Source organism: Larus michahellis, chromosome 14 (genome assembly GCF_964199755.1).
Source record: "Larus michahellis chromosome 14, bLarMic1.1, whole genome shotgun sequence".
NCBI classification, from domain to species: domain Eukaryota; kingdom Metazoa; phylum Chordata; class Aves; order Charadriiformes; family Laridae; genus Larus; species Larus michahellis.
Genome location: NC_133909.1, coordinates 308,958 through 331,120, shown reverse-complemented (window position 1 = coordinate 331,120; position 22,163 = coordinate 308,958). Strand labels below are relative to the sequence as shown.

General features: G+C 42.6%; 1 protein-coding gene across 1 annotated transcript in view; it reads left to right on the top strand.

Annotated features, from left to right (window-relative positions):
* The first annotated feature begins 298 nt into the window (after nt 1–298).
* LOC141751386 (myosin-4-like) overlaps nt 299–22,163 on the top strand; it is a 39,548-nt gene continuing 17,683 nt past the window's right edge. The window contains exons 1-21 of the mRNA XM_074608034.1: nt 299–502; nt 597–740; nt 834–990; nt 1,565–1,592; nt 1,683–1,794; nt 4,571–4,663; nt 4,759–4,822; nt 4,912–5,010; nt 5,107–5,210; nt 5,436–5,574; nt 5,988–6,106; nt 6,206–6,355; nt 6,434–6,604; nt 9,323–9,632; nt 11,071–11,144; nt 12,765–12,852; nt 14,970–15,087; nt 16,570–16,693; nt 17,557–17,693; nt 19,092–19,347; nt 21,212–21,454. Coding sequence (XP_074464135.1) covers nt 299–502; nt 597–740; nt 834–990; nt 1,565–1,592; nt 1,683–1,794; nt 4,571–4,663; nt 4,759–4,822; nt 4,912–5,010; nt 5,107–5,210; nt 5,436–5,574; nt 5,988–6,106; nt 6,206–6,355; nt 6,434–6,604; nt 9,323–9,632; nt 11,071–11,144; nt 12,765–12,852; nt 14,970–15,087; nt 16,570–16,693; nt 17,557–17,693; nt 19,092–19,347; nt 21,212–21,454 — 2,934 coding nt within the window. The remainder of the gene's footprint in view (nt 503–596; nt 741–833; nt 991–1,564; nt 1,593–1,682; nt 1,795–4,570; nt 4,664–4,758; nt 4,823–4,911; nt 5,011–5,106; nt 5,211–5,435; nt 5,575–5,987; nt 6,107–6,205; nt 6,356–6,433; nt 6,605–9,322; nt 9,633–11,070; nt 11,145–12,764; nt 12,853–14,969; nt 15,088–16,569; nt 16,694–17,556; nt 17,694–19,091; nt 19,348–21,211; nt 21,455–22,163) is intronic.

Below are 22,163 nucleotides of genomic sequence, written 5' to 3'. Positions count from 1 at the left end.
AGACTTCTAACTTGACATTCTCTCTGCCCTCACTTGGGCACGCAGACATCCCATTAAAGGGGATCTCTTCAAAGACAATACACCTCTGTGTACAAAAGAAACTTTCTTTATTAGGACTTCTGCAGTGGATACTTAAAATTGAGGCAGAAGTTAAGTGCCTGTTGTTGATTAGTCCTCTTCTTGCTTTTAGCCATTGAGCATGACCACGGATAAATATAAATATGACCATGGATAAATATACATTACAAATGCACAGGCTCTCTGAAACTTTTCTGAATTCTCCAGAGCAACTCCAGCCATGAGTTCAGATGCAGAGATGGCAATCTTCGGAGAAGCTGCTCCCTATTTACGGAAGTCTGAGAAGGAGAGAATTGAAGCCCAGAATCGTCCATTTGATGCTAAGGCAGCCTGTTTCGTAGTGGATGAAAAGCAAATGTATGTGAAAGGTACCATACAGAGTAGAGAAGGTGGAAAAGTCACAGTTAAAAAACATGATGATACAGTAAGTGATACCAAAAGTTACTCAATAATGATCACCTAGTTCAGGCAGTTCCTTGGCTTAGATTTATTCTCCTGTTCCCTTCTGGTTTTGTCAGACTGTGACTGTAAAGGATGATGAGGTCTTTCCTATGAATCCTCCCAAATTTGATAAAATCGAGGACATGGCCATGATGACCCACCTCCACGAACCCGCTGTGCTGTACAACCTCAAAGAGCGTTATGCAGCCTGGATGATCTACGTAAGTACCAGCAGCACTCTGCCTTTGGGTAGCTAGGAGGAACCACTCTGCCAGGCTAAGTGGAAGCCAACGTGCCGTCTCCCTTCCTCGCAGACCTACTCGGGTCTCTTCTGCGTCACTGTCAACCCCTACAAGTGGCTGCCGGTGTACAACCCAGAGGTGGTGGCTGGCTACCGAGGCAAGAAGCGCCAGGAGGCCCCTCCACACATCTTCTCCATCTCTGACAATGCCTATCAGTCCATGCTGACTGGTGAGTCATTTGGCAAGAACGGGAAACCCTGACATATGCACGGTTGGCTGCTTGGTCAAGGAACTTGCCAGTTCAGGCATCTTAGCACTCTTCTACTTAGTGCCTGGGGGCAACAGGTCCCATAGTCCTATGGCACAACTCAAGATTAGGCAGCCTGTGGCATCTTAATGACCTTTGTGCTGGCAGAAAATGAGGAAAGGCAGTAGCTATCTGTATGGCTTTGTGCCCACTCCCCTAATAAAGAATTTAAAGAAACAGTAAGGAAGGAACACAGCAGAGAATCTGATTCTGATTAAACAATATTTAAGCCAAGATTTATACATAAAAGAAAACAAATAGTAAATGGAAAACCTTATGAAGAACCACCACTTGGAGTTAGATTTTTGGGCTGCTCCATCCCTCTGTGCACAAAATAACCCAAATGCAGACTAATGCAGAATTTACCTTATCTGGTTACAAAGTGATAAATACACTTATAGTATAATTCTTTCCCTTGAAGTCAGTTAGTTATGTCTGAGGAACAGAAGCCCTTCATATCTCATTTGATCAGCTCTTTCTGTGGCTTTGTTTTCAGATCGTAACAATCAGTCAATCCTTATCACGTGAGTATATTTTGGTATGTGTGACAAAGCTGGCAGAGAAGTAAAAATGTTTTCTGTTTCCTGTAAGAATTAATATTTTCATTTTAACAGTGGAGAATCCGGTGCAGGGAAGACTGTGAATACAAAGCGTGTCATCCAGTACTTTGCAACAATTGCAGTTACTGGTGAGAAGAAGAAAGACCAACAGCCCGGCAAAATGCAGGTATGTCATCGGTTCCCCCTTCTAGTGTTTGCCCGAGACTGCCTGCAGAGCAGAAACTATCAGTGCATATTTTTGAGTTGCAGGACTATCAAAAGGCAGAAAGTGTAGCACAATTGAGGAAACAGTCGGTTTGCACGATCCGAGCACACCTGTGCTCGTTCACCCCTGCCACCCAGCCTCCATCCCTCTGAACACTTCTACTTAAACATTTTCTTAATGTAGGAAAGGCTCAAGAGTCAGTTTCTCTCCAACGTCCATTTACACAGGGGAAGTCTTTGTCAGGGAGAAGATAACATAAGACAGCCGTTTTTTCTGTGCTGTCTGACCATGTTTCTGTCTGTTTGTATTCCATGAGACCGGCCACTTCCACAGCACCTGAGCGGCTGCAAGTGCAAAGAGGGCAGTCAGTTCCCACTGGCACATGGTTGTGCCATTCCTATTCCTTGTTTCATTCCTATTGACAGGGGAAGTGCAGGAACTCTGAACTCCAGAACAGTTGCACTGAAGTTAAGAGTCATTTCAATTGCATCAGGTAGTAGTTTGCACGGGCTCGTTCTCTTGCTTGTGGTAAGGTAACAGCCCTGAGGGGCAGCACAAGAAAAGTGATAGATTTGGGACAGCTGGGATCACTTGCCCCACAGTTAGAAACAACCTCAGGAAGGATCCTTCCAGGGAAGAAAGCACGTGCTCTGATGCCTCTTTCTGCTAAGCAGCCCAGCTGCTGCAATCTGAGCCCACTGTGCATTCACAAGGCGTGGGCTTCATTCCCTAGCACAGAGCGAGCAACAAACATCCTTGTGGCACAACTGTGTTGGCACCAGCCTGCGAGATGGTATGTGCATCAAAGCGGGTGACACGTGTCGATGTGTTATTTGAGTACCCAAGGGCACAGCAGAATCTAAGGAGATTCCAAGGCTGAATATACTTTTCACACTCAGGGGCAGGTGTCTGTGATTGATGGGTTGTTATGGCCAAGGCAAGTTCATCACAAGCACTCTCCATCAGCACCACTTCAGAATCTGCTGGGCTCAGCTTTCACCAGCTGCTCACTATGCTGCGACTGATCTCAGAAAAACCCTGAGACAGCTGAGAAATGTACTGACCATGTCAGACATAAGGAAAATCACCTAGCTCTGATGGGCAACAACCTGTTCTGCCCTCTTCTGAGTTTATTCACAGAATACTCTGGTTTTTTAGTATTCACAATCTCTGTAACAGTAGTATGTGCTTCTTCATAAGAACATCAAATAAAACACTCAGGTTATAGTTCTGTCTAGCCTAGCATCTTACCTCAGATGCAGGCTGAAATCAGGTGCCAGGAAAGAGTATATGAATAAGGGAAGCATGTCACCGCATTTCCCCGGAATACTGTCTCAGCCTCCAGCATTTTGTCACCAAGCCTGTAGACAGGACTCCACAATGAACTTGTGTAAAGCATTGCCATGTCTTCTTCCATGTTGTTCGTCACCCACGATGCTCCCTTGTGAGTTCCCTGGTCACAGCTCTGCACTAAAGAGAGATTTGGTGTTGGTGTAGTCAGCTGCATTGACACACACATTTCTTCTCTTCTCTTAAACTAGGAAGTTCCTTTAGAAATCTGAAAGATACATGTGAGAGGGCATTACTCCAAGGATTTGGGATTTTTTTTTTACCTTTAAAAAAAAAAATAGAGCTTCATATGCTACTGTGTTGCCTTAATTTTATAGGGTCCACCTTCAGTGTAGACTAATAAACACTAATTTAAACCCATTGTGCCATCTGCAGACAGTGTTGGGAATTGCGCTCCCTCTCCATTGCAAGATGTTAAAGGCTGCACCGAGCACCACGTACATACAAAGATGCAGCAATTTGAGCTGTGCCGACAGTCTTCCATGTGGATAAAAACTGATTATTTTTTTCCTCATTCTTTACTTTCCATCTCTGTCTTGGAAACGATCCCTGGCAAGCATGCCCTCGGTACGTAGGGATCAATCATAGCTTTGCTAGAAGCCTCGAGAAAAGCTTTGCTATGTCATTCCAAAAGAGCACACCGTGACTTGGCTTCCTGGACCGTGGTGCACAGAAAAGGAGAGATATAATGTCACAGAAGCTTCGTTCCTCCCATATTTTTGCAGTTAACAACAGTGATAAAATACAATATTGAAACTTTACCTGTTGATCGTTCCTTCTGCAGTCATGCAGCAAAAAGCTCAAACAGTTTCTGTTCTCTGCCTTTTAAAGTTTGTTATATGAGTCTCAGGCTTTGTCCATGTACCACCCTTCTTTTCAAAGCATGTCTGGAGATGTATTTCTGCGTTCTGAAAGGCTGCTGGTTGTTTGAATGCCACTGCAAAACTTTATGTTCTCCCTTGCTTCCTACTAAAGGCTGTACATCTCTCTGTGTACCCTGGGCTCAAGTAACCTCCAGAAAAAATCCCATTATTTTCACATTTTCCTTAGCTGTCATGACCTTTGTGAATGGGAATGTAGAAGCACCTCTCACACAGATTTCAAACTCCCTGAGCTCCACTGTAGTGACTCTGTATAAGATACCCAATATTATGATGGCAGGTACAAGAAGGAAACAAAATACAGATTTGCCTTTCAGCACACTCCCATTTGAAACCAATGGCAATGTTAATGAGTAATAATTGATGAGTGCTTAAAAAACTCTCCTAAATTTTAGTTTTAAATCACATATGAAGTGCAAAAATGATCTGTTTGTAATATCTCCTTTGCAATATTTGTTGTTAACCATTAGTAAAGTTTGATTAGAAGCTTTTACTCCTGTAACTAGGGAACTCTGGAGGATCAGATCATCCAGGCCAACCCGCTGCTGGAGGCCTTTGGCAATGCCAAGACTGTGAGGAATGACAACTCCTCACGCTTTGTGAGTTCATTTCAGATTTGTTGGAATGCAGACAGATAATACACGTCTCATTCATTGATCGCTATAACCAATAGTTGATCTTTGCTGCTTGACAGGGAAAATTCATCCGGATTCACTTCGGAACAACTGGCAAGCTGGCCTCTGCAGATATCGAAACCTGTGAGTTGGAGCAAATCAATGCATGCAGACTTTCTGCATTTATGATCTCAAGTTTACCAGGAGACAAATGGCATCTTTCTTTTGGTTAGATCTTCTGGAGAAATCCAGAGTGACTTTCCAGCTGGCCAGTGAAAGGAGCTATCATATTTTTTACCAGATAATGTCAAACAAGAAGCCGGAGCTCATTGGTGAGTGCCAGCAGTCCTGGGCTTGGCTCTGCAAGCAGTTTTTCTTTCTGTTGTGACCTGCCCCAGTGCCACCAAAGGTGCTCTGTATACCTGCAGATCTCCTCCTCATCTCCACCAACCCCTATGACTTCCCCTACGTGAGCCAAGGAGAAGTCACTGTTGCCAGTATCGATGACAGCGAGGAGCTGCTGGCGACTGATGTGAGTGCAGCTGAGCGGCCGCGGGCACCCCACCATCGGGCCGGGGACAGCCAGGAGCCCCATCAAGCACAGGGCCAGCCAGAGCTCCAGACGCTGGGTGTGGGCAGGGAGGCGGGGAGGCAGGGGGAGACACCCCACCATCCTGTTGCAGCACACCTGCCTGTCAACAGCACCTTGTGCTTCAGCCCTCGTGCTTCTCTGACCTTTCCCGGTTTGCCTCTGCAGAGCGCTGTGGACATCCTGGGCTTCAGCCCTGATGAGAAGGTGGGGATGTATAAGCTGACAGGGGCTGTCATGCACTATGGGAACATGAAATTCAAGCAGAAGCAGCGGGAGGAGCAGGCGGAGCCGGACAGCACAGAAGGTAGTGTTGGCTGCAGAGTTTGTTTGTGAACCGCACTAGGAGATAACCTAGCAGCCCCATCCCATAAAGTGCCCAACACTTTGACAATGATTTTCCCTTCCAGAAAATAAATGTTTTAAGTTCTTTGCAAGTTCTTCAAACTCAATCATGTAATTTATACTCTGCAAGGAAAGAGACAGACACAAAGATGAAGCACTGCTGCAGCCCTTCAAGCATGCAACAGGAGTGTGCTGCAGCTCAGGCATTGTCTGTGTTGGGGGGAAAACATTCTCCATGGCCTGGAGAGGAGCTTCCCTTGATGACAGGTGCATTTGAGTAGCACCAAAAGTACGCTCCTTGTAGCACAAACATCCTAGAGCACCAGGAAACCGTTCTTTGTTTCTTTTGAACTCATTTGCTGTTTCTGATCCTAGTGGCTGACAAAGCTGGCTACCTGATGGGTCTGAATTCTGCCGATTTGCTCAAGGCTTTATGCTATCCCAGGGTGAAAGTTGGGAATGAATATGTAACTAAAGGACAAAATGTCCAACAGGTACCTAGACAGCTGATCAGCTTTCATTTTGTTCAGATGTTTCTTTCAACTTTGAAGGTAACTCAGCTTTCATTACTTCCACGGCTGTGTTTCTTACAGGTATACAATTCAGTAGGTGCATTAGCTAAATCAGTCTATGAGAAGATGTTCCTGTGGATGGTTACTCGAATCAACCAACAGCTGGATACGAAGCAACCCAGACAGCATTTCATTGGTGTCCTGGACATTGCTGGCTTTGAAATTTTTGATGTGAGCTACAGTAGGTATGCTTGCCCATCGATAACTTTTCCAAACTAACTGGCATTTTTTTATATTTTAAATTTGCAGTTCAACAGCCTGGAGCAGCTGTGCATCAACTTCACCAACGAGAAACTGCAACAGTTCTTCAACCACCACATGTTCGTGCTGGAGCAGGAGGAGTACAAGAAGGAAGGGATTGACTGGGAGTTCATTGACTTTGGGATGGACCTGGCTGCCTGCATTGAGCTCATTGAGAAGGTAAAGGAAATCTTTTCATTTTAGGAGAGCACGTTTCTTTCATGATCATTTATTTTAGGCCAGTAACTCTTAGTAAATTGGCACATTACTGCTGAATGACCCTCTCACATAAGAAGAGACAGTTTATAAAATTGAAACTTTTTGAATGGCTGCCTCTTCACAAACAATGATTTCCTGAACAACATGGCTGGGGTGGAAGAGAAAAGGAGTACACAATGTTCATTTTGTGTCTTTAACAAGACTGCCTTTAACAGTAAGGTGAACCTCAAGTCTTAATCCTTGCCTTAATAGATAGAATTAAGTCTTAGTTCTAGCAACACAAGTCCTTCTGGCCCCTCTGTTGCTGCCCACTGCAACTGCACTGGGGATCTGAAGGGGAATTAACCCCTCACTGCTACGTTACAAACCAACGTCCAGAGGTGGTGCACAGCTTACACACCATGTGCAAATCCAGTATGCACATACCCAAATAGCTTCCTCCTTGGGACCATACAGGTATCTGCTCCCAACACTGTCATTCATGCCTAGTGCCCAGTGACTCACTCAGTGTTCACTGCTTGATATTCATGCCCGTGGGTTATGCCTTCGCACACACAAGCCTCACCTTTCTTGCTAACCTCCCACACTTCCCACCACATAGCAGCATCTGCAGCCAGCGCTACCATTCACAGCTACTCCCTGTCGCATATTGCTATATTTAACACCCAAAATCCACACTAACTGTTCAGTGTCCGGGGATGAAAGGATTGAGTACACCCTCAGTAAGTTTGCAGATGACACCAAGCTAGGTGGGAATGCTGATCTGCTTGAGGGTAGGAAGGCTCTACAGAGGGACCTGGACAGGCTGGATCGATGGGCCAAGGCCAACTGTATGAGGTTTAATAAGGCCAAGTGCCGGGTCCTTCATTTCGGTCACAACAACCCCAAGCAGCGCTACAGGCTTGGGGAAGAGTGGCTGGAATTGCGTGGCCAGCAGGAGTAGGGAAGTGATGGTGCCTCTGTACTCGGCACTGGTGAGGCCTCACCTCGAGTGCTGTGTTCAGGTCTGGGCCCCTCTGTACAAGAGGGACATTGAGGTGCTGGAGCGTGTCCAGAGGAGAGCTACCAGGCTGGTGAGGTGTCTGGAGACCAGGGCATATGAGGAGAGGCTGAGGGAGCTGGGCATGTTTAACTTGGAGAAGAGGAGGCTGAGGGGAGACCTCATTGCCCTCTACAACTCCCTGAAAGGAGGGTGGAGAGAGGTGGGTGTTGGCCTCTTCTCCCAGGTGAAATATGACAGGACCAGAGGAAATGGTCTGAAGCTGCGGCAGGGGAGGTTTAGATTAGATATTAGGAAGAATTACTTTACTGAAAGAGTGGTCAGGCACTGGAACAGCCTGCCCAGGGAGGGGGTTGAGTCACTATCCCTAGAGGTGTTTAAGAAACGTGTGGATTTGGCACTTCAGGGCGTGCTTTAGTGGCAGAGATTGTAGGGGTTTGGGTTTTTTTGGTGTGTGTATGGTTGGACTCGATGGTCTCAAAGGTCCTTTCCAACCATGAAGATTCTATGATTCTATGATTTTGTGTCCCATATATATGCAATACAGTGTAGTAGAGCCAGAGGAATCAGAACACCTATGCTGATCTAATACTGTAGTGTCTTTTGAAGCGACAGGAAAGAAGTATACATTTACAAAGTATGTTTTATTAGTGATTCTGTGAAATGTCTTTACAGTGCTTCCATTTTAAAAGAGCAATCTGGACAGCTAACTCAGATGTAGATTTTGTTTTATGGACACCTACAGTTAGGCAAGATGAGTGGTAACCCTCACACGGCAGCCACACCTAGAGGGCAAAATCTTCATTTAAAACACAGCATTCCTGCCCAACATCCACCTCCTGTGGTTGCTGCTGCTCTGGAGGATCCCTGATTCTAGCTCTGGCAGCTACCTAGGTGAAATCAGTTGTACGCATCTAATTAAATTAAATTATAAAAAGGTTCATACAAAGAAGAATCTCCTAGAATTCTCTCTAGGCCAATGAAATGCAGGTCACATCAGTGTCTCCAGCGAAATCAGAGGACATGTGCTTATCTGCACTATCAGAAGATACCTAATGTAGCTCAGATGAAAGCCCTGATGTCATTGAGAATGTGCCTACATCTATGTATTGAAATACTTCCAATTTTAAATACAATTTGGAGACAAATTAAAAGTCTATGGGTGTTCTAAAGTGCCAGATTATTGCCATTTACACTCCATAGAAGGTGAGGAAAATATGATCCATCATACATATTCACTGGAGACAGAACAGGACTTCTTAAATATTAGTTACCTGTGCACGTTCCTGAGGAGTTAAGTTCACGTTGACAATTGCAACCTTGCTTGTAACAGACATACACAACAGCATCAGTCCTGCAAACAGGATGCTGAAACCTACTTCCTAACGATGCATGATAAAGATGATTGAAACAGTTGATTGTAATGTGTACGGTTAGCCTTTCATTCAAAGATGCATGTAAACAGTACTGTCACGTTGGGTAGTTCATGGGTAGCAGCTTGAGCAACACAAACTAACTATAGTTTGCCTGATTATTATAGTAACTCTCAACATATTAGGAGTTTGTGCAGTACAAATTACAGTCACTGAAACAAGCCACAAACCATATTCAAGATGACATTTTATTTACTTTTCCTCTCCCCGACACTTACCTTCTTCATGTATTCGTACTTCTCCCAGCCCATGGGCATCTTCTCCATCCTGGAAGAAGAGTGCATGTTCCCCAAGGCAACTGACACCTCTTTCAAGAACAAGCTCTACGACCAGCACCTGGGCAAGTCCAACAACTTCCAGAAGCCCAAGCCTGTCAAAGGCAAGGCTGAGGCCCACTTCTCCCTGGTGCACTACGCTGGCACAGTGGACTACAATATCTCTGGCTGGCTTGACAAGAACAAGGATCCCTTGAATGAAACTGTTGTGGGGCTGTACCAGAAATCATCCCTGAAGCTGCTGTCCTTCCTTTTCTCTAACTATGCTGGTGCAGAAACAAGTAAGTGCTTTTTCAGTAATGATCTATAAGGCAAGAATCAACTACAGCCTACTTCTGCTTGTCCTCTCTGTGGTATAGTCTCGACTCTCTATCATCCCCTAATGTGACCATGTTCTTTTGTGCACCCAGATATGCCGAAACTAAGATACAAACATGCAGAACTGCTGAAAACACCACATTCATGTGGTGCAGCAAAGTAAAACTCAGCAAGTTCAAAACAAAGTGACAGGAGGCGTATGTTTCCTGACTTGCTGTGTTCTGAATTATGTGCACGCTTATTCATCCTCTAGACAGCTCGTGCAAGCACTTTATAGCCTTTGGGGACAGAGTTTTGTTTCTTGAGGTGAACTGGAAGAACTAAAAGGAGACCATGGAACTACTTCTTACCCAGCTGAGCAGTCCTGGTGTTGCAAGGGAAAATGAGAGAGAGAGAATATAACTTAGAAGTTCTCTAAGGGCATCAGAGAACAATCCAATCTCTTGCTCTTTTTGGTGGCTGAAGACCATCAAGTTGGATCATCAATAGGTCTGCCTTACCAAAAAAGGCCACATTTCTACAAAAAAAAAACCATATTCTGGCAGCCTGGATGTTGAGCAAAAAAAAAGAGGCAGTATACAGTAGTAGTCACCTCAGCCATCTGGCATATGGACAGCGGGGTTTGATGCTCAAGAGAGTACTGCACGGGGACTTTCTTGCAGTTCAGTTTGGCTGACAAAGCCATGTGTTTGTGCAAGTGCCTAGGAAATACTGTGGATGAGTCCGCTGTGGTCCTTGCAGGTACCATCAACATAGGGAAGGTGAGAAGAAAAGGTTGTGGGCATAACTTTTGGACAAGGTGTAAAGTTTGGAGCACAAAGACTCCATTTAAGTTTCAATTTAATTGGCTTCAACAGTGCAGCAAATATTAAAAGGCACTGAGCTGCCTGGACTTGTACTCCTGAGACTATAATTTGCTTCCTGCCTTGGGGCTGCCATAACTCAGAATAGATCCCTATTCCTTACCTGGAACATTGGATTAGGAGATTTTTCAAAAGAAGACTTCACTGCACTGATGAACAAATGTCCACTGCTGAGCTACATTCTTGTGGCCTTTCACATAAGTAAAAATAAAAAATGGGGCTACGTCTGTAAGTAAAAGCAATGTGACTAGTAGCACAGAGTACGCTGTTATGAAACTTACGTCAGACCATAGTGTTCCATACCACCGGAGCCATATACGTTATGATACAACTTAAATCATGCATCTGAGACCAAATACACCATATATTGATCAACAGCCAGCTAGCAGCCATTCACTAAACCTCCCATGCAGCAGTGGGTCAGTATTTAAAATTTAAAAATAATTATTTTATTGCCCCATGACCAAATAAAGGAAGGTGAGGCCTACCAAACATACTGCTTACTCTAACTGTTCACCTCCCACCCACTTCTTCCAAGGTGACAGCGGTGGTGGCAAGAAAGGTGCTAAGAAGAAGGGGGGCTCTTTCCAGACGGTGTCTGCTGTGTTCAGGGTATGTGAATTTTCTTTTAAATGAGCCATGCTTCCACAAAAATGATCTGAGGGCTTGAACACCTCTCCTATGAAGAAAAGCTGAGAGAGTTGGGGTTGTTCAGCCTGGGAAAAAGAAGGCTAATGGGACACTTTATTGCAGCCTTTCAATATGTAAAGGGGGCATATCAAAAAGACAGAGAAAGACTTTTTTACCAGGGCCTGTAGTGACAGGGTGTTGCGTGAAAAGGGGCAAAGCAGTTTTGGCAGAAAATAAACCCCCTGGCATTCTAACACTCCTCACCGAGGCAGGAGGCCAGGTGCAGCTGGGTTTAAATTCTGAGTGATGCCCAATTCACCACTATCAGTCCAGTCACGTTTAATATGTATTAAACTGTTACGATTTGGATACACTAATAGTGGACCGCACCTTCAGTCTAGTCGTGCTCATGAACTAGCACGGCCACTCTCCAGTTTTTGGAGTTCAGTGAGAAACCGAAACGACCAGCTACTTAAACAGTGCAGTTTATTTAAACAACAGATATATAGGTTCTTAACATTGCTGGTGATATACTGCCTGCAAAGCACGTGCAAATAAAGATATTATTAAATATACAAAACATGTGACAAAGTTATAAACAATACAGCCTGGCTATAAATGTAGGGTAGAGATTCTCTAGAGAGATTTCTAAGTTCCCCAAGGAAACACTCGGTATAATCTAAGTCTTACCCAAAGGAGTCCCTATGGGGGACCCATCGGCTGGTCCCGGAAGTCAGTGATGGAGTTCTCCTCAACTTGTTCGCGATGGTGTCTTCCCTGATATCCCCTCTCTCTCGGGCTATTTTTATACTATTTTTTATCTTCAAGTGGAGTTTGAGTCACTTTAGTCATAAATACTTTTATTATGAGTGGTCACACCTTGGAGGCAGGTAGCCTCTGGGATGGAGGTGTGTTTTGGTACATTATGATGAGCAAAGTTCACACAAAGGACAGCATTTCATCAAAATTTGACAAAATGTTGGCTCAGGGTAACGAGTAGGCAGCTTATCAGTTCCATGGTACCATCTCGTTCCCATATCTGCTATTCATCACAAGGCAAGGCCATGGAATGATAACATTTCGTTCCATCCCTCATGTAGCTTCGCAAGCAACCTTCTACAGGGAACTGCAGATGTTGCATCCTTCGCATGCCAGCTCCGGCTGTTTTCTACCTCAGAAGGGTCTTGATTTTATACTTTTCCTTAATGTGTGAACAATGCTGTGCTTTTGTATTCTTGGCCAATTTAGTAATTATTCCACACAGGGTAAGGGGCAATGGTTTTAAACTGAAAGAGGGTGGGTTTAGATTGGACATAAGGAAGAAATATTTTTATTATGAGGGTGGTGAGACGCTGGAACAGGTTGCACAGAGAAGTTGTGCAGGCCCCATCATTGTAGTGTTCAAGGTCAAGTTAGACAGTGCTCGGAGCAACCTGATCTAGTGAAAGATGTCCCTGCCCATAGCAAAGGTGTTGTACTTGATCATCTTCAAAGGCCCCTTCCAACGCAAACCATTCTGTGATTCTATAACCCCTTGACATTTGAATAAAATGCAAAAGTTTTGTAGCTCAAAGCTCAAAACCATGGTTTGTTCTATCACAGGAAAATCTAAACAAGTTGATGACTAATCTGAGAAGTACCCATCCTCACTTTGTGCGTTGCCTGATTCCTAATGAGACCAAGACACCTGGTAAGTCCATCATTATATTCTGAAGACATATAAGACTGATGGGAATTGGCTTGCTTAGCTTCCACACCAAAACAGCTCCCATTGCACATGAAGTTCTTGTGGGGGTTGGTCTGCAGGACAGTGCCCAAGTAAACCTTGTATCGTTTACCATGACTGTAAAATTTTGAGCATTATATGGTCTACAACACTTACCCATCTTTGCTTTATGTATGTACAGAGCTGAAGATGATAAAGATGGAATTGATTGCAGCTGATAAAACTGTCTGTTGTTGGCAAGAGCATTAACAAATCCCTAACAAATCTTAGTTTTATGTACCACTGTGTCATTCAGAACTGTTGGGTTCAGTCCAAGACCGCTTACCAATTTCTCAATATTCAGTGTTAGGATCTGATTCACTGAGCTGGAGGACTGTCAAAGAAATTGTATATCATTTGTAGAATTCCATGTACAAGCTGCTGGGTGCGGCTAGCAGTTTGAAAGCATTTTGATATAAAGTTAGTTTTTTTCCTTTATTTAATTAAATATTGAACTCTCACAAAGAGTTTAGTCTCTGAGAACAGTTAATTTTGTGAGTATTTTCATGTGACCATTAAATTAAACTACTTGAGGAAAGACTTGCCTGTATGGTTTTTAGGAGTCTAATCATTATGAGGTCTGATACTGGTAGAATGATAAGGTTGATACCGGTAGAATGTAGTGGATGCAGAAGGAGTGCCAGGAAGCAGGAGCTTAGCATCTGTTTAATCTGCTCAGGAAACAAAAGACCAATTTCAGAACATTTCTTACCTCTCTTTTTTACGTCTCTCTGGTGAACCCTGAAGACCACAAGCAGGATTTAAGCAACACACATATGTATGACATTCATATTTCAGCTATTCATCTAAACTCCTTCTATATTCAGTGGAGAGAAGCTGGCATTTTAAGGTATGACTCATCTGGGCCATTTTATGCATCTATCTTAGGATGAGATGAATCACATCCTAGAAGAAACTGTTTCGCTCCACTGACTATAAATGAAGCCCAAATGGAAATGTCCACACTTCATATCCTAAAGTGAAGAAAGAGGAATCCCACTGGGGTCTTGACAGTCAAGAAGGTGTAAGGGGAGAATTAAAGAAACCTACTAAAAGAGAAAAGCATATTTGAATGAATGATTTTGCCAGATACAGCTGTCATTTTAATGTTCAGTTGGTTGTTTTGACAGAGGTGACTCAGAGGGAATCTTGACTTTTGCCTTTTAAGAAAAAGAAAAGTAGTACTCTGTGAGTGAAATTAAGGATGGTGAAGTGACGGAAGAGAAACTGAACATTTTCTCATTTTTAGCTGTTTTTAGGCTCTTATGCTTGACTTTTCTAACAATTTCTTTGGGTAAGCCTTTATTGATTACACCGAAAAGATGAAGTTAAGGGTACGGACGATTCTGCGTGAATTAATGTCTCTAGCAGCTGATGGAAATTTCTGCATGACAAAGTGATTCCAAGAGGGTTTTATTCTGCCAGTTGTACTTTGTTTATAATACTTGGGAGTAAGACTTAATAATACAGTTGATTGTTATACCCAATAGATATTTTAGAAGGAGAAAGATAATTCTTCCAATTTTAATCAACTGTCCTCTACCAGCAGACTGAGAGCTTTAAGCAACCTGCTTATTCTTCTGTGTTGGAATCCATCTAGCTATCAAATCTAATCAAGTTTAATTATAGTCAATAGTTGCATGGCAGGTCCAAGGTAAAGTCTTACATAATGTGAAGAGCCGCTTGTCTAGTTGGTACATTGTGCTGCTCTACTTACAGCCAATGGTGATGCTGATGCTGTTGAAGATTTTCCCCCTGGTCTCCTAAAGCACTCTCCTGCCATTTTTGAGTAATGTGGCCTTATGCCTTTTGGCCATTGGAGATTCACAAGCACTGCCAGACCTAACAATCTTAGTAAAGCTCAGCCCACTGAAGCAGCTCTCTGCAACTTGTATGAACTGAAGGGATGTTCTGTCTTCCCTTCCTGCATCTTTAATCAAGAACTGGTTGAATTTTATCAAGGGAAGTTATTCTGGAATGCTAATACATATGAAGATTCCTTGGAAGAAAAGGAGAGTCATGATGAATGTATTTTGTTTAAGGTGAAATGGATCATTACTTGGTGATGCATCAGCTGCGGTGCAATGGAGTTCTAGAAGGCATTCGAATTTGCAGGAAGGGGTTTCCAAGCAGAATCCTTTATGCGGACTTTAAGCAACGGTAGGTCTTCAGTTATTACTGACTGTTAAAAAAGTAAACCTACCAGTAAGGTGACAAGTCTGGTGACATCATGGAGAGACACCCTCTGAATCAGACTAGATTAGTGGCATTTGAGGGAACTAAGTCATTAATACCAACTTAGGTCATTCCAGTCTTTTCCCTCTCTGATCAGACCAGAGATTTCTTGATTCATCAGAACCAGGTATCATTTCTAAACTGTAGTCAATTCCCGATGATTCAAAGAGATGCAAAATGCTTGTAGGGTAATGAATTAAATAGCATTATAGACTGTTCTTTGTATCCCAGAGTATATCTAGAAAAACAATACACATCAGCACAGCCTCCTTACAGTGTACTGACTAAGCATTCAAAAATCCAGGGCTTTGCTGGTGGTCTGTCACCGGCCTGGGTGCTGTGCCTTGTTTTCCTCATCTTTAAAATGGAGACAATTAAACTGGTTCATTTGAGCTCCATTGCTATAAAGGGCTGAATCAGAAATGGCTGCTGTTATAATTAAATGTAACAGTAGCATCTTTCATGCTGAACTGGTGTGAAATGGTCTGAAAATGCTCTGCAACCTGACATTCAGTAAGGAATTAGCTGGTCTCACTTGTCAAATAATAATTTGATGTGACAGGTGAAGGAATCTATCCATAACGGCCATGGTCCAGAACCAAAAAATGCTTTATAGTTCCAAGGAAATGTGCTGAAGCTCAGGAGGAACTGCACTCAAAGTCTAAAACAAAGAATAAATTCAGTACACCATTATCACTGTCTTGATTTTACACATTTTCTTTCAAGATAGACTTGAGAATAAGAAGTGCTCCAATGTACAGTTACACATCCTCATTGATGTATCTGAAGAAACCCCTTTAGAAAGATTAGGTGGTTTTGCCCATGACACAGGATTACCTTAATCATTAAGTTACCTTGTGAAATGCTCAGATTGCTGTTAGCATTTACAGAATAACACCATGCCATTTTTAGTCCAAACTCAAGGATTCAGTGGTACAACTTGTAGGGACTGTGAGCAGTGCAAGATCTGTATTCCCTTTAGAATATAGCTGATTTTTGTTAGTAGTTTTAATTCATCTTCAGCTTTATTTTGAGTAGTGTTCCTCAATCAATGAATGATCAATGAAATCAATGAATGATCAATGAATGATCAATGAAACAAGATGAGAAGAGGTTGACAAGTTCTCACTATGTCCTTCCTAATTCCTGGACATGCAGACATTCTTAAGTATACACATTAATTTTATATGTAACAACATACTGTGTTGTTACACAACCAAAAAATTCCTCTGAAGGGTAGACATGGCCCCTTGTCATCATGTTCTGTTCAGCCAAGACTGTCTGGATTTCAGATGGCATATTCAGCTCCTTTCAGATAGCTCAGTTTCCATATATTTTATGATATACGATGGATCCTATTTTCTTCACCCTGTTTGCAATCAGTCCTTGCAACTTGTCTTACCACAGGTATAAGATTCTTAATGCCTCAGCCATTCCAGAAGGCCAATTCATTGACAGCAAAAAGGCTTCAGAAAAGCTTCTTTCCTCCATTGATATTGACCACAACCAATACAGATTTGGCCACACCAAGGTAAAGTCCTTGTGGAAGAGTGGGTATAAATAATGACAAAAAATATATTGTTCGTTGAAAGTATTTCTTGCATATGAAATCAGCCTTCACGATGATTAGAAATGAAGTACAGCACTAGCAAGAGGGGGTACAGAAAACTTGTCTGGTTCTGGGGGTATGTGTGAGGGTATGTGTGATGCCCTGGGAACATCACACTACCAGAATGACCCAGTGTGGCTTCAACTAGAACTAGTGATGCCTCTTTCTCCTGCCAGGTGAGAAAGGTCATTTATATCATTGCATGTTAGACAGGCTCAGACAAGTTTGGACAGTCAGACTTTTCAGGGGATTTAGGCGCACACACAAGTCTGTCTTCCATATCCGAAGCAGTATGAGGTGGGACACTGATCCTCTGATCAGCACAGCCAAGGCAGCACTATCTCTAGACAAAAACCTGGACACCTACATTACTGAACAGCCATCATCATGCATGCTTCTCAAGCCATCTCTAAGTCAGTTTGCAGAGAAAGTCTTGAGCCTGACATAGAAGGGTAGAGTACAGTGAAGAGACAGAGTAGGATATAGTACTGAGTTGAAAGTTAACTCTTTGTTTTAATAACTACTGATAAGCTAGACCTTTCACAACCTACTCTGGAGCAGACATCAAATAACACTGCAATAATGTTATTAGATTATACATAGAGTGACTTGTCATGGATCACAGGAACACTGAGGATATGAATACTGACACAAAATTTCTCTAGCTGTTAAAACTTTACTCTGCATGCATTTTTCCAAAACTGCCTTGTACTGCCCTGCATCAGCTGCCAATGGCTGTGTATTCACCTAAGCCTCAAACTATTTGACCCTCTTTTATGTTCTAGGTGTTCTTCAAGGCAGGTCTCCTGGGACTCCTAGAAGAGATGAGAGATGAGAAGCTTGTGAGCCTCATCACTCATACACAAGCTATGTGCAGAGGGTTCCTCATGAGAGCTGAATTTAAAAAGATGAATGAAAGAAGGTAATATAAGAAAATACTAGCAGACCATAAGTCCAGCAATGCAGTGTACTGTCTCAGGCCAAAACTGTCCTTGGGAAAGACCCTTACTAAGATTAGGGGACACAGAGCAAGCACAAACTAATAGTTTCCTTGTTACGGCCTCACAAATTCTGGCAATGGCTATTTAGACTAGTATTCACTGCTAGTATTCACCTGAGCACTTGAACTTTCTTTTAGACTGAGGAAAGTCCCAGAGATTCCCAGGCAACATGCCAGAGAAGTTTGTCTGTTTTGGAGTATTTCTGCATGCAGCTGGACCATGATAGCGTTTAACCATAAACCTTTTCTTCAAGAATGCACTTAACCATTTTCAGCCTTTAAAGAACCCTGTGACAGAGATAGCCAACTGAACAAGTGCTAAGGTTTGTCTGTTTTGAACATGTTGTCCGGTAATTTCACTGGATCACATCAGTTTTGTAAGCGATGGCATATAATTACACTCTGCCCTCCTCTTTAATTTTCTTTCATGGCTCCATCACCTAAGATGAACAATTCTAGCTTGTACAGAGAAGGTTCTCCATACTTTTGACCATCCCAGATACCCTTCTTATTTCAGCTCTCTCCCTTTGAGATGGGATGAATCATGCAAATTTAGAATGTAGGAGTGGCAGCACTGAGCCAGCCAAGCAAACTTTCTCAAATGGTGTTGACAAGTGAAAGCTTTAGGGGGAGCAAAGATCACATAATTGTACAGGATGATCTGCCAACCACCCGCTTTTATTTCTAATACTCTGTAGTATATATTTAGCTCAGGGTCTTCTGGAGCCAGGGATAGTTTCTAAGAATTCAATACCTCTTACTGGATTTCTCTGCAAGGAGCTGTCTAATCTCCCCTTGAACTCTGGGCATCAACAACATTCTTTTGCGTTCAATACCATAAAAATTTTTCATTTTTGTTTTCCATTTCTGTCTTAATCATTTCTAATATGGTATTTGGAGTGACCCAAAAAACATCAAGCTGCTGTTTCCACAATTAACAGTAACTCCCAGATTTGTAATCTCAGCAGCAGTACTTCAAGGATGTCCTTTTTCACTCTGGTATTCACCTGAGCACTTGCACTTTCTTTGAGACTGAGGAAAATCTCAGAGATTCCCAGGCAACATGCCAGAGAAGTTTGTCTGTTTTGGAGTATTTCTCCCTCTTACAACCAGACACAGTTTTTGTTCATTCTACTGAACCAGCCATTCTGCAATCAAGGGCCCATAAATTATTCTGTTGTTAAAGCAAGGGAGGTGAGGAAAAAAGTCTCATGCAAAAGTTCCTTGAGGAAAATGCTGATGCCGCATGGCCAATAATCAGAGTCTGGTTGCAACCCAAGTCTCACAACCCTCATAAACTGTGTTTCCATATGTTTTCAGAGAATCCATTTATATCATCCAGTACAACATTCGTGCATTCATGAACGTCAAGCACTGGCCCTGGATGAAGCTGTACTTCAAGATGAAGCCCTTGCTGAAGAGTGCAGAATCTGAGAAGGAGATGGCCAACATGAAGGAAGAGTTTGAGAAAACCAAGGAAGAGCTTGCAAAGTCTGAGGCAAAGAGGAAAGAGCTGGAGGAGAAAATGGTGACCCTGTTGCAAGAGAAAAATGACTTGCAGCTCCAGGTTCAATCTGTGAGTAACCTCCAATTTCAGATTCACCCCACTTCCTCTTACTCTGCTGATCTTTCCCTTCTCTTTTCCATTGTCCTTCATAAACAGGTATGTAACAGGGACAGATTCTGCACTGCTTTGTATCTGGTCTTATCATTTACACCTAAGCAAAGTGATTACAAACCACACATAAAACATTACCACCAGTATGAATACAGGAAATTCTAACTGGGTTCCCATATAAACCCACTTCACCATTAAGCAATCACCAGTGGAAGAATCAGATTTTCCACAGTATACACAATGTACTCCTAACAATGGTACCTGGTTCTGGATGAAATACAGGCTGTTTCCACATCTGCTGACAGTTATAATATGGAGGCAGGGCAGGGGTGCTTTTCTGTCAGAGACAGGAGTGAAACTGTGGAACAAAGGCTGGTTCTTTTCTCTGGAACGCTGCTGAGCAGAGACTGAAATTGCACAAGACAGGAATATTGTCAGGTATTAGAAGATGACAAGATATTATGTGGCCAAGGGCAGTCTGGTGCAAGTGAACCTGTCACTTGCCAAGTGCTTTTCAACCCGTTGGGTTCTGACAGGAGTCCTGTATTGTTTCAAGCACCGGGGCTGTAGCTGTGCATGCTGAGGGTCAGATTCATTACCTGAATCCTTCTTCAGAACTTCAACTTAACCTCATTCAGTTTTCTGAGCTTCTTTGTACCCTTCTTGGTACATAATGCTCTGTTCTCAAGAACCAACCTAGTTTACAAGCATCTGGGGCTTCGCTTTAACCCCTTTGTGGATGGCAAGCCAAAAAACCCAAGAAATGCAGGTTTAACTAGGTTAACTAACTTCCAACTTTGGATGCCTTTCAGAGCACTCAGATTTCAGACTTTAGAACATAAAAGAACATTGCTCTCAAGTGTGTTGTCTGACTCTTTCTTGACTCCCAGTTTCTCGCTCTTTCAGTACTAGAAGAGTCCTTTCTGTCTTCTTGCTAAGTCCCATTTTCCTGACGGAGTTTCTATCAACCCTACTTGAAAGATTCCTCAAGGACCATCTTCTCCAAGTTTGCCTTAGAAGATGCACACTCATTACCCATGATGTTCATTGTGCTATGGGTTTCAGTCAGAATCTGAGAGAGAATTAAACGTACCATCTTCTGTTACTGCAGTGATGGCTTTTAGCCGTAACTCTTCTGTGAGGCAACAGACATCTTTTCTGGTATTCTGCCTAGAACACATCACAGTAGCATTAATTTAGACAAAACTTTATTTCTTAATCATGTGTCTCAAAATGTTAGTTATAGTAAAAGTTGCAGGCTAAAATTTAGGTCAAGCCTGACCCTGTCTTGGCTGAGAGAAAGGCTAGAGAATGATATGGTCAGCCTCATGTGAGTGAAGTGGGAGAGGAAGTTTGGGGAGAGACAGTCTGACCTGTGTCATTAGAGTTGGAGGAGCTTGTTAAAGATAGAATCATCCAGCACTCTATGAAAGACTATTGAAATTCTATATGTTTTACAAATCCACATCTAAGCTCATGCTTCCATGAAAATTCAGTTTGCTACTCACCTATTCATCTCAGTGATTCCTTGCAGGTTTCTTGTTATAACTAAACCCTGTGAGTTTATTCCATGATATTGTAGCCAAACCATCTGACCAGCTGAAAGGAAGTGTCTCTACCATGGGATTATGGTTCACTTTCCTAAGCCATGACTGAGCAGAACAATTTCCTCATGATCAAATCGTGTACATTACTGTGATTCACAAAAGAAATTCTGCACTGACTTGTGCAATCAGTTTCCTGGAGATGGTGCTTGAACAACATATGTTGCCTTTTGTCATTTTTATGATAAACATAACGTGCCTTCAATATGTTGTGACAGGAGAGTGAAAACCTAGCTGATGCTGAAGAGAGATGTGAAGGACTCATCAAAAGTAAAATCCAGCTGGAAGCTAAAATTAAAGAACTAAGTGAAAGAATTGAGGATGAAGAGGAGATGAATGCTGAACTGACAGCAAAGAAGAGGAAACTTGAAGATGAGTGCTCTGAGCTGAAGAAAGATATCGATGATCTTGAACTGACTCTGGCCAAAGTGGAAAAGGAGAAGCATGCAACAGAGAATAAGGTGATGGAGGAATTAGTGAATTATTCTTCCCCAGACATTTTTCCCAGACAGTTAGTTTTCAGTATTGTGGAAAGTTGCAGCCATTCCTACATGCTCTGAATGGAAGTGATATGTGGCAAGGCATAGGAGAGAGGTACTGACACTTAATCACTTGTGACAGAAAATTTTTTGTTAAAATTATAACTTCCCCTTAGGAAAAATATATCTTCTGTGACAGTTCAAAAAGAGTTAAGAGGTTGCTATGGTGCTTGATAGAGAATTTATATATTTGGCTATTTGCAGTCATAAGAAACCAATATATTTGTGTCTCCTGTGGATAATGGAGGACTAGTATGTTTGTGAGTAGCTCAGCACAGAATGGCTATGCTGGTCCTTTCTCACATGCATTGAGGAGAACTGATTTTGCAGATGTCAAATGTTTTCTTATAATCCACTCATATTTAAAAGCCCAGGTCTCAGCTAGGATGGACATCCTTTCCCTCCATTGACTTGACGATACGATGAGAGTTCTTCCTGACTTCCAAGGTTCATACTCTCAGTGTAGCAAGGAGAGTCTGTATCAGGTGGTCATTAACTCATTTATCTCCCAGTAAAAGCACAGGTCTCTTTGCATACATCTCAACAATCAATGTGAAGAGACAGAATTGAGATATGTATGTTAGAATTCAAAAGCCCACATCTGTGGTGACAGTGTTCAGTCCTGCGGTGG